Source organism: Bos javanicus, chromosome 16 (assembly GCF_032452875.1).
Source record: "Bos javanicus breed banteng chromosome 16, ARS-OSU_banteng_1.0, whole genome shotgun sequence".
NCBI classification, from domain to species: domain Eukaryota; kingdom Metazoa; phylum Chordata; class Mammalia; order Artiodactyla; family Bovidae; genus Bos; species Bos javanicus.
The window spans coordinates 30,752,064-30,764,858 of NC_083883.1; the positions used below are offsets into that span (position 1 = coordinate 30,752,064).

General features: G+C 34.3%; 1 protein-coding gene across 11 annotated transcripts in view; it reads right to left on the minus strand.

Moving 5' to 3' along the window:
- The window catches only part of CDC42BPA (CDC42 binding protein kinase alpha), a 297,280-nt gene that overhangs the window by 98,922 nt on the left and 185,563 nt on the right, over positions 1–12,795 (minus strand). For 9 of the 11 annotated variants that reach the window (XM_061382424.1, XM_061382420.1, XM_061382421.1 and 6 more), the window contains exons 12-14: positions 7,517–7,650; positions 1,522–1,764; positions 1,152–1,262 (exon numbers count right to left, since the gene is read on the minus strand). In XM_061382424.1, the coding sequence (XP_061238408.1) occupies positions 1,152–1,262; positions 1,522–1,764; positions 7,517–7,650 (488 nt within the window). The remainder of the gene's footprint in view (positions 1–1,151; positions 1,263–1,521; positions 1,765–7,516; positions 7,651–12,795) is intronic. The other 2 variants (XM_061382427.1, XM_061382422.1) reach the window with 1 other exon arrangement.

Sequence of the window (12,795 nt, forward strand, 5' to 3'; positions counted from 1 at the left end):
AGGATTTGCAATAGCCCAACTGGAATTCCATCACCTCCACTAGCTTTGTTTGTAGTGATGCTTCCTAAGGCCTACTTGACTTCACATTCCAGGATGTCTGGCTCTAGGTCAGTGATCACACCATTGTGATTATCTGGGTCTTGAAGATCTTTTTTGTACAGTTCTTCTGTGTATTCTTGCCATCTCTTCTTAATATCTTATGCTTCTGTTAGGTCCATACCATTTCTGTCCTTTATCAAGCCCATCTTTGCAAGAAATGTTCCCTTGGTATCTCTAATTTTCTTGAAGAGATCTCTAGTTTTTCCCATTCTATTGTTTTCCTCTATTTCTTTGCATTGATTGCTGAGGAAGGCTTTCTTATCTCTCCTTGCTGTTCTTAGAATTCTACATTCATTTGGGTATATCTTTCCTTTTCTCCTTTGCCTTTAGCTTCCCTTCTTTTCTCAGCTATTTGTAAGGCCTCATCAGATAACCATTTTGCCTTTTTACATTTCTTTTTCTTGGGGATGGTCTTGATCCCTGTCTCCTGTACAATGTCACGAACCTCATTCCATAGCTCATCAGGCACTCTATCTATCAGATCTAGGCCCTTAAATCTATTTCTCACTTCCACTGTATAATCATAAGGGATTTGATTTAGGTCATACCTGAATGGTCTAGTGGTTTTCCCTACTTTCTTCAATTTAAGTCTGAATTTGGCAATAAGGAGTTCATGATCTGAGCCTCAGTCAGCTCCTGGTCTTGTTTTTGCTGACTGTATAGAGCTTCTCTATCTTTGGCTGCAAAGAACATAATCAATCTGATTTCGGTATTGACCATTTGGTGATGTCCATGTGTAGACAAGACAGAGGGTCTAAGACATCTAACCATGCCTCCCATGAGATTACCAATGTATCTCATCCAGGTATGCAGACCTTCATAAATATTTTAACTCCTTCCTAACAGATTTCTCCACTAAACACAGCCTTCCGTTTCCTTGCAGCATGATTAAGAAGTCTACACCAGCTTCCTACTGATGAGAATTAAGAATACTATATTTGAAGGATAGCTAGTTTTTACTCCATACCAAAAGGAGCACACAACTAGTAATCCTGTTAGGCATAAAGGGGAGAAAATTTATTCAACTTGATAAACATGGTATCAAAAGTTACCTTCAGTCCCTCTAGTTCATTCTCCAGTTGCTTAGAATAGTGCTCACTCTGTTCACGCAATTTCCTGTCTTTAGATGCTTCAGCAGCCACAGCTTCTGTACGAACTTCCAGCTTTTAAAGGAAAATGAAAAAAGCTGATTTCATGATTATAATTGTTTCTCTAATAAAATGTTTTCCCCATGAGAATTTACCTTGCAATAGGGAGATAACTCAAATGTTGAAATTCATATTAAATAACATTACCAAACTAAAAAAAAAAAACAAAAAACTTTTTTCAAAAATTAAATGAAATATATATTATTTCACTAGTCTGAAAAAGCAGCTTTAATCACTACCCCATGGCCACTACAAAATTTGCCTGACTACTAACCTCTTTTTTGGCTCTTTCTGTTCTGCGCAGTTCTTGCCTTAAGCTTTCAACTTTTTGCATCACCAGGTCCACCTCTTCTTCCTTATCTCGGACATGGCGAGCAAGTTTCTGTTTTTGGGTGTGCAATTCTGTTAGCCGCTCATTGATCTCCATGAATTCCTGCATGGCCAGTTTCCTCTGACAGTGTGCGTCTTTCAGCTCTTTGGATTGGTTTTTTAATCGCTCACTAGCCTGGACTAGTTCCTACAGTTTTGTAAAAAGAATATAAGTTACCAATTCTGCAACCTAGGGACCAAATTTGGCCATCAAATTAGCTATCATGAAGCCAAGAAGAGCCAAAATTATTCACCTTGGAATAAAATTAAAAGAAATGAACTACTTTTGAACAGATACTAGTAGCAGGATGCTCTGTTCATATTCTCAATTTCTTATGCTAACATTCTAACTGCAAAGATTTAACCTGAATTACCTTCGTTTCAATAAATAAATAAATGGTACAGAAATGAAAGATACAATGATCAAAATAAAGATTTTGTGAAATGTAATGGCTATCTGTAAGGTTTAAAAAATTATATCAAATGATTACAAATGATAAAAACAACAGTTATATTTGATGTGGGGACCAACTCTTGGGCCAGCAGCAAAGAGAAAAGCTAAACTCTCTAATTAAAGTGAGAAACTTAGAAGGGGCTAAAGTAGGCTTGGGTCAGAAGAATCACCTGCCTCCCAGCAAAAAGAAATGCAAATCTTTTTTGAGGAAAAGAGTCTCAATGAAATCTAGGGTATTTTTTTTTAAGAGCATACAAATATGAGCTCACAACCATAGATTACCCAAACACCCAAAGGACAAACAACTATAAGCAAACATTACAAACAATAAAAATAAACCCCAATGTATTTGGATATTAGAATCATCAGATACTAATATATTGCTATATATAAAATGAAGAAATGAAAGGAAATTATAAAAATAGAAAAATGACAAAAGACTAAAATGATCAGGCAAAAAGACTATTGAAGTTGTTTATAAAACAATTTTATAGAGCATTTAGAAGTGAAAAAAATAAGAGGATATAATCACAAATCTAGAAGAAATCGAAAAAAGGTAAAAGGATACAATGAAACATTTTATGCCAATAAACTTTTCAACTTGTGAAATGAACAAATTCCTACAAAACTAAATTTATCAAAACTGTTTCAAGAAGAAATAGAATGCCTAAATATGCCTGAATAGTTCTACAACAATTAAAGTAACCAAACCAATAGCTAACAAAATTTCCTCATCCCCTCAGCGTGAAAGAAATCTCTAGACTCAGATGGTTTTACAGATGATTCCCAGTGTTTCAAGGATCAAAATGTTTCTCTTATACAAACTTTTCTAGAGAACAGAAAAAGAGGCAGTGCTACTCAGTGAATTATATGAGACCAGTATAATCTTTATATATATTTAAAAAAAAAAGAAAGATGGTTTGTTTCCTTATTAAAGAAAACAAATTTAAAAAAATCCTAAAAAAATGACATTAGCAAATAAGTTCAGTGATATATAAAGTGGATAAACATGAACTCTGGAACTCAACTCCCTGTGTTGAAATTCCAGTTTCCCCACTTTCTAGCTCTATGATCTTGAACAAATGTACTTAAGCTTCTTTGTGTGGGATCTCACTATTTACATAAATACTATAACTACTGCTGCTGCTGCTACTACTACCAATACCTAAATCATAGGGTTCTGTAAAAGATTAAATGATCTAATATATATATAAAGCACTTAAAACAGTACTATTAGAACAGATACAACATAACTGCTACCTGTATTATCATATTAATATTTAGCAGACAATATATGGGTGATACAGTTTTAACCCAGAAGAGTAAAAATGTTTTAACATTAGAAAAAGTCTACAAACATAAGTCAGAAAACCAATTGATTAAAGGAGAACAATTATATAATTCCATCAATAGATATTAACAAATTCCTAGAAATCTGTTGCAGTACTGTGCAAAAAAAGCACATTTAATAAATTCAATACCCTTTTGATCAAAATGATTAGCAAAATAAGAAAAGAAGATAACCTTCACCAAAAACTTAGAGAAAACATTATTATTAATGATAAAATAGTAAAGGTATTTTCTTGAAATTAGGAATAAGACAGGGATGGCTGCTATCATCACCCCTATTGAATGTTGTATTTGCGGTCCTAGCTTATACAGTAAGACAAGGAAAGAAAAAACAGTAAAAAAAAAACAAACAAAATTGTCATTATTTTATAAAACCTTAAAGAATCTCAAATATATTACTACAGTAAGAGTTTAGGAATGTTGCTAGGACAGAATCAGTAAGAAAGTAAAAATTTAAAGGTACAATTTACTGGGGACTTCAACGGTGGCTCAGATGGTGAAGACTCTGCCTGTAATGCAGGAGACCCAAGTTTGATCCCTGCGTCAGGAAGATTCCTGGAGAAGGGCATAGCAACCCAATCCAGCATTCTTGCTTGGAAAATCCCATGGACAGAGGAGCTTGATGGAGTACAGTCCATGGGGTCGCAAAGACTTGGACATGAAGGAGCAACTAACACTTTCTTTTCACAATTTAATATATGAAAACTTAGGATAATAAATTTAAGGAGAGGCAAACAAGACCTGCACAGAATTTTATGGAGAAACATTTTAAAATACTTTAAAGATACACAGATATACAAAGTTTGTGGATTAAATAATTTTATATTTTTGTACAGGCCTTTTGTTAGGCCTTTCTAAGCAAATTTTACTGAAACTTAGGACATGAGCAAGTCTTTATGACTAATTTAGACAGTGAGAAAACTGCAAAGAGATTTATCTCCTGGACTTAGGTGTTTACATTTCAAGGAGGGGCTGAGAGAGATAAGAGCTAGAACCAAGGAGACGCCCTCTTTTTAGAGCTGGAGAGTCGGACTTATCTTTTCACTGGAGTGACTCATTTATATTTCAAAGGGTCCTAGATTCTTCTCTTTAGGTTTCCAAGGAGACCCTCAGAAAGGTGGGTAGAGATAGAGGGCAAGCATCTGCCTCTCTCCTCTGTATAAGCACCCTCATTCAGTTTTTTGGGACTCCTTCTCCTTGAGTTTTCTTTCTGAATGCAAACGATAATAATCTTGCCTTGCTCTTGAAATCCTGTGAGCATTTAGAGTGATATTAATATATAATGGATAAGAACTTAAAGACTCAATATTATAATGGTGTCAATTCTCCTGAAATTGTTCTATATAGATTTAATGCAATTTTAAATAAAATCCCATCACAGCCTTCAAGGACTAGAGAGTTGAATAAATGGAAATTTAATATATGAGAGAGGTGATACTGCACATCACTGAAGGAAGGAGGGCTTATATAATAAATGAACAGCTGGCTAGCTATATGGGAAAAAGTGAAAGTGGATCCTTATCTCATATGATACACAAAAGTAAATATCTGATGCATTAAAAACTTACGTATGAAGACCAAACTTATAAAAGGTCAAGATAAAATTTTAGGAGAATTGTTTTTTTACCTCAGACTTCTTAGATAAGCCAGCAAATGCAATAATCATAAAAATAAAGATTGATGAATTTCACTACTTTAAGACTAAAAACTTTTTGCTATTCAAAGGATCCTATAAAGAAAATGAAAAGACAAGCCACTAGCTGGGAGACTTCTGTAACATATATAATCGACAGAAGATTAGCGTGCCAGAGAATTTCAAGAATTCTTACAGACCAATAAGGAAAAGACAAACAACCCAACAGAAAAATGTATGAAGGATATTAAGAGGTATTTCACAAAATAAGAAATACAAATGATAAAAGGACATGTGTGGAGTTACTCGACCTCGTTAGTAATTAAAGAATGCAAATTAAGGCCATACTAAAATATCATTTTAGACCTAAAATGTCAATTTAGATTAGGTTTTTCAAAAATAACATTTCTAACAATATGAAGCAATGCTGAATATAAAAATTCCTATGCACTACTGGTGGGAGTATAAATTGGTACAACCAGTGGAAAATGATTTGACATTATAAAAAATAGAATATCTGCATTGCCTATGACCCAATTATTCTATTTGTGCTTGTGTGTGTGTGTCTGCATGTGTATCTGGATATATGTTCAAGAATGTTCACAGCAACATCATTTATAGTAGTTATCAATTATAAGCAACCTAAATGCCTGCAAACAAAAAATTAGATAAGTAAATTGTGGGTTTTGAAATAATAGTGTATTTTATAGCAACTAAGTGAATAATCAACAGTTATATTGATGAATTACAATATTTTATAAGCTTAAAAACAAGCAACACTAATATACTGTTTTGAGCTCAACATTCAGAAAACTCAGATCATGGTCCCATCACTTCATAGGAAATAGATGGGGAAACAGTGGAAACAGTGTCTGACTTTATTTTTTTGGGCTCCAAAATCACTGCAGATGGTGACTGCAGCCATGAAATTAAAAGACGCTTGCTCCTTGGAAGAAAAGTTATGACCAACCTAGATAGCGTACTGAAAAGCAGAGACATTCCTTTGCCAACAAAGGTCCATCTAGTCAAGGCTATGGTTTTTCCAGTGGTCATGTATGGATGTGAGAGTTGGACTGTGAAGAAGGCTGAGCACCGAAGAATTGATGCTTTTGAACTGTGGTGTTGGAGAAGACTCTTGAGAGTCCCTTGGACTGCAAGGAGATCCAACCAGTCCATTCTAAAGGAGATCAGCCCTGGGTGTTCTTTGGAAGGAATGATGCTAAAGCTGAAACTCCAGTACTTTGGCCACCTCATTCGAGGAGTTGACTCATTCGAAAAGACCCTGATGCTGGGAAGGATTGGGGGCAGGAGGAGAAGGGGATGACAGAGGATGAGATGGCTGGATGGCATCACCAACTCGATGGACATGAGTTTGAGTGACCTCCAGGAGTTGGTGATGGACAGGGAGGCCTGGTGTGCTGCGATCCATGGGGTTGCAAAGAGTCGGACACGACTGAGCGACTGAACTGAACTGAATATGTGATAAAATTTTTTTAACTAAAAGAATGATTAACATAAAATTCAAAACATTATGAGGGAAGTGGAGAGAAAGGGAAGGAAATGACTACCCAGGGCTATGCCATAAAATAGGTAATGGTCTATTTCTTAAGTTAGATGTTAGGTTTATCTATTATTTATATCAAAACTTATATAATACTATATAACATTATAACTTTATATATATGTATATTTATATATATAATGTTACATTTATTTTGTATATGCCTCAAATGAAAAAAATTTTAAAAAGAATATCTGCTGCCTGTAGGGTATCAGACAAATCATTTAAAATTCTTTATCAATATGTATTTCATTTTAGCACTACCGTCTTCTCAGAATATACTAAAGGATTTTTAATATCAAAACTTATTAAAAATTGGCAAAGTAACCATAAATCTAGATATCAGATGCTCATCCTTATTATGTTAACTAAGTTTGGCTGAGTAATCCTACCTTTAAATACATAATAATAACCATTGCTGCTAAGTCGCCTCAGTCGTGTCCGACTCTGTGCGACCCCACAGACGGCAGCCCACCAGGCTGCCCCATCCCTGGGATTCTCCAGGCAAGAACACTGGAGTGGGTTGCCATTTCCTTCTCCAATGCATGAAAGTGAAAAGTGAAAGTGAAGCCGCTCAGTCGAGTCTGACTCTTAGCGGCCCCATGGACTGCAGCCTACAAGGCTCCTCCGTCCATGGGATTTTCCAGGCAAGAGTACTGGAGTGGGGTGCCATTGCCTTGTCTGAATAATAACCACTAATAAAATAATATTATTAAAACAAATAGGACCTCTGCTATAAATTACAAATATTATTAAACTGACCATAAATATAAATGAATTTGTACCAAACACTGTTTGAAAGTGATTCAAGCAAAACATAAAAATTTACTAATGTAATTAATATTAAGAATTAAGATTAAGAATTCAGAAAAGACTTTATCAATCTGTCTATATATTTTTACCTTATTTAATTCTTCCCTTTCTTGTTGTAATGTCTTGATTTGTTTTTCATAAGCCTTGATTTGTCTAAAAGCATCATCTAATTCTCGCCTCACAGAATTAGCTTCTTCAAGTTGCTGTTCCAAGTGACTTGATTCTAAAAATAGGAGACAATGTTTCATTTACTATTTGCATAAAGACAAACACTCAACACCAACTATTTACAATAAATCTTCAAAAACTATCACTGAGTTGCTCTAAACCAAGTAAATTAAGTATCTTGAAATTGGTATTTAGCTTACTGACACCACATGTCACTGACTCATGACAATTAAATGCTTATCAGTTCACTGTAAAGATGGTGATTAGGTAATGCCAGTATGAAGAGTAAATTTCATGTGCAAAGATTTTGCACAAAATTTATGTGCAAAAATCTTACATATTTATTAGAAAAAAGGCCATACTTTCAAAAAATAGTAACTTCAGAACCAATTAAAAACTTAAAACTTACAAAAAAGAACACAATCAATCAAACAAAACAGGTACATTTTCCTCAACTATTAGTTAGCATTCTTCTGTTGATAATCCTCGAATTACAGTATGATGCTCCAAATCACCCTGCTTGGTTTCACTAGTGGTGAAAGAATAAACTCTGATTTCTACAAGTAAATATTTGAAATAGGCTCAGGGAGTTGAGTAACTTGCCTAAAGTGACATTGCTAAATGAGGATCAGAGTCAACTACAGCCCACCAATCTTACATCAACTCTCCAACTAAAAAGGTAATGCAATTAAAAATATTTAACCATTATCAGTTCAAAAGAGTTATTTTAAAAATAAAATTATTAATGTTAATATATGCTTACATAAAATTTAATAAGTTGATATAAAATATCCCTGACATTAAAAGTAAATTAGCAAATCAAAGAATTAAAGCCAGTGAAAACAGAAATCTAAGCACATTCATTGTTAATTTTGTTCTAGATATTTTCTATTCTTTACAACCTTGTTACTTTGAGTGTCAACTCCACACAAGTAGCATTAGCATCCTCTGGGAGCCTATTAGAAATGCAGAATCTCAGGCCCCACATCAAACCTAATGAATCAGAATCTATATTTAACAAGATTCCCAGGTGGCTCATTTGCAAATTAAAGGTCGGGAATAAATGCACAAAGCATTGGGCATTGCTGAATTTGATGTTTTCAATAAATGAAGAATCCTGTTGAAGAGTATTTCATTTGCATAGAAAGTCCTGAAGTCAAGAAGTCAGCTAAATGTATTCACAAATTTACAAACTAACTGGTTCTGATTCCTTAGATTTATTAAAAGCTTATCTATATTAGGTATTATGAAGTCTAAATACATTTATAGATAGCACAGTTTTTGGCAATTTTGAAAATATCTGCAAAGTTACATTTAATTATTTTCATTTTGTCTTAATAAATGTTTTCCTTGAAGAACAATAGAGAATATCAATGGATGTTTAACCTTAAAGATCACAGATTTATATTCAGAAAATTACATTTTATCATTTTTTTCAAATTTCAGTTTATGTGGGAATTTTTTTGTTTATACTAATTTCTTTCAAACATCTTTTTTTGTTATTTTAAGTTTTCAGCATTTTTAGAATTTTAACAATTTCTGAAGTAGGTATCAATTTAGTTATTTCCAATAACTTGGAGTCACAATTTAGTATGTGACAGCTTATTTCTGTCATTTTTGGGGTCATTTTAATCAAATTTTATGGGTAAGCTATATCAATCTAGAGTAGAAGCATGGTACATTTAGCAATGCCTTCTGAGAATGCTCACTTCTTTCTTCTACCTTGAAAAGCTCTTCCCTAGCATGCTAAAATCTTTTGTAAATTATTGAGTCATTCATTTATCAAAACTGCTCTTCGTTAGAAACAAAAAAATAATCAGTATTTCATAAAATGTCTGTATCATATAACCTTTACAGCAAAGTGTATTAAATGTGACCATGTCTATACTCTTTAAGGATATTTTTATTGTTTTATTTCAATACAGGTTAAATTTTAGTTTTATCCCAGACATTTCATGTTAGAAGTTTTACAATGAAGCTGTTAAGGAGATATACAAAATACATGTCAGATTTTCATGATTCATATTTCAGACACTTCAGAAATGCCTAAAGAATTAAAAATATTCATTTAAACATCAGGTAAATTATGAGAAGTACATAAGGAAATGCACTAGATAAAGACATTGGAAAAGACAAACCTACCCAATTATTTATAAAATCCTCTAATATGGAGAGAAGTATAGTACCTGTAATTTGGAATACACAGAAATTTATATTGCCCCAAAGGGAAAAAAAAAACCAAGAAAAGTCCAGAACATACTGAACTTTGGCCAACTATTGTAAAACGGCTCAGGCAGAAGGACCTTCACTTTCACTACAACAAAGTTAATTCAATTAAAATTTTGAAAGAAATCCTTAAAGATTAACAAAAATATCTATTAAATATATGTCAACTTGATTTAGTCAAAACATTTAGATGAAGTTATTTAAAATCAGTTTTAGTGAATAAAGAGAAAAGCAATACTAGGGGAGTGAGATTAGCTCATACCAACCAAAACGTTCTTAAGTCACTGATGCGAGTAGAATCCTGAAACTCAAGGATTAAATGAGGGCAAAATACACAGCAATTTTCTTTGCACTGTGTAGTATATCTCAATATAAAAGATGGTCTCTGTCTTGAAGGCGATAGGAAGACAAGAGCAACGCTCTTTAAAAAGCAGAAAATCAATTACAAATTGTGGGGCAGGTTACATGGATGACAGAGGAAGTAAAAGACAGGCATGACTAAGGCGTTGCTGGCGGACTACAGTACAGTGGGGTCCACAGGGGCGGACGCCACTGAGCGACTAAGCACACACAAAGCAGCGCTCACGGAGGAGCACGACAGTCTGCAGAGGGGCTCAAACTGGAGGCAGACAAAGGCGGGCAGCACAAAGCACCTCTTTCTGATACGTAAAAGTGGTGTCACAGCTTTTCTATTGTGGTCTTATTTCCTCAAATAACTGGTAACTCTTCTGATGTGAAGAGATTTTACTTCTAAACCACGATGAAGGAAAAGAGCTCCGTATTATCTTCCCCCCCATTCACTATTTTTCTCCTCAACTTACATAATGTAGGACACTATGTACATGTATTTGTGTGTTTGTGTGTGTGTGTGTGAGAGAGTGACACACACAGAAAAGAAGGAGAAAATGGATATAGGGAGACAGAGGAAGGGCAAGGGCATTTTAGAGTTGGAGACACAGACGGTAGTACACCGGCGGGGTCAGCGGCACATACCACCAACTTTGAGGCAATAAAAAGTATGGGGATATAAAGCACATTATAGGTCACAACAGATGTTTTATTTAGAAAACATACCTTTATTTTTCATATAAAAATACTAAATGAAAATATGAATTTTTGTCTGTATATGGTCAATATATATTGTGTGTCTGTTATATGGTATCAGGAAACTGTCCTACTTAAGAGTTTGAAGTGCGATGAGGAAAGCAAATACAAAAAAAAATGCAAATAATTATAAGTGTATTCAATTTTTTTAGGAGTTTAAAAATACTGGGTAACACATAGGGAAAAAAAAAGAGAAAAACATTAATGTTGAGTAATAAAGATCTTGCTTATGAGGTATGTAGAGGCACAAGAGATTGAAGGTGACCTGGACACTTATTTTCCTTTCAAGCCAGGACTAGAGCCTCAAGGACTATTCATCAGGCCGGTCCTCAGGGGCCCACTTGTTTTATCTCTTGCTCTTTAAATCAGCAAACTATTTAAGACAGCTTGGATACAATTATGAATGAGACATATCTAACCTCAATTTTACCACTATGCCTCTAGTATCTAGTGTAATTTTTGGTATACAGAAGCAACTCAACACGTATGTCTATGGACTGAATTAAGAAAGAATAAATGTTGCTGGCAAGAATGTAAGTGGTATAGCCACTGTATGGCAATTCCTAAAAAATCAAACACATAATTAGCATGTAATTCAGGAATTCTGCTTATTATACACCCAAAAAAGACTTTGTACAGATATTTGTACACTCATCTTCACAGCAGTATAATTCACAATAAACAAAAGGTGGAAGCAGCCCAAGGGGTCCATCGGTAAATAGATGGATAAACAAAATGTGGCATACACATACTGTGGAATATCATATTAAGGGAGGAAATTATGACACATGCTGTAACATGGATAAATCTTGAATATACTACACTAAGTGAAATAAGTCAGTCACAAAAGGACAAATATTTGATGATTCTATTTATATGAGTTTCCCAAAGTAGTCAAATTCAAAGGAACAGAAAGTAGAATGGTGGATGCCAGGTATTAGTGGGTGGCAGGAACAGGAGTTACTGTTTAATGGATCAAGTGTTTCAGTTTGAGATAATGGAAGGTTTTGGAGATGGATGGCGTCGATGGTTGCACAGCATTGTGAATGTGCTTAATGTTACTGACTGTACATTTAAAAATGGTTAAGATGGCCATTTTTATCTTATGTATTTTCTTACCACCACCAAAAAAAAGTCGCCCAGTTGTGTCCAACCCTTTGTGACTCCATGGACTGTAGCCCATAGGATTTTCCAGGCAAGAGTACTCGAGTGGGTTGCCATTTCCTTCTCCAAAAAGGTTTTAAAAAAACGAATGAATGATATTTCAGAGATGGAATAAAATTGAGAGTATCACTGAGAGTAACACATGATCAAGAAAAAAGTGCTTGGAAAGGAAGAATACTAAAAGGGATATAGCCTTTTTCACTGATTATATTCCAAAATAATGAGAATAGTCCTATAAGCACTGAACTTAAAGAGAAGTTAGGAATAAAGGAAGGACATTAGTCAACCAATAATTTAACGGCCATCAATTTCCCCAGTTGGGTAATTCCAGGGACCATTTATTTGCAGGTAAGGGATGTAAGCATGTTGGAAATTGCCTATAAAGATACAATGCAGGAACACACATTAGGAAGTGGTCAGAAATTTCCAAGAATGAGATTTCATTTAGTCATTTATTTACTCAGTCATCAACAAATATTGATTTAGGGATTTTTATGTGCCAAGCACTATTACAGGCACTTCAATATATCAAAGAATACAATACTCAAAGTCACTGTTTTCAAGGAGCTTACGGTCTAGTAGAGAGGTGAGGGAAGTAAAGCAATATACAAATTAAAAAAAAATTGGTGGTGGTGAAGTTTCACAGTGTGTCAGGACACTGAAACTACACAGTGCTAAGTTCTCTGGCTTTTCTTTTTGGTTCTTA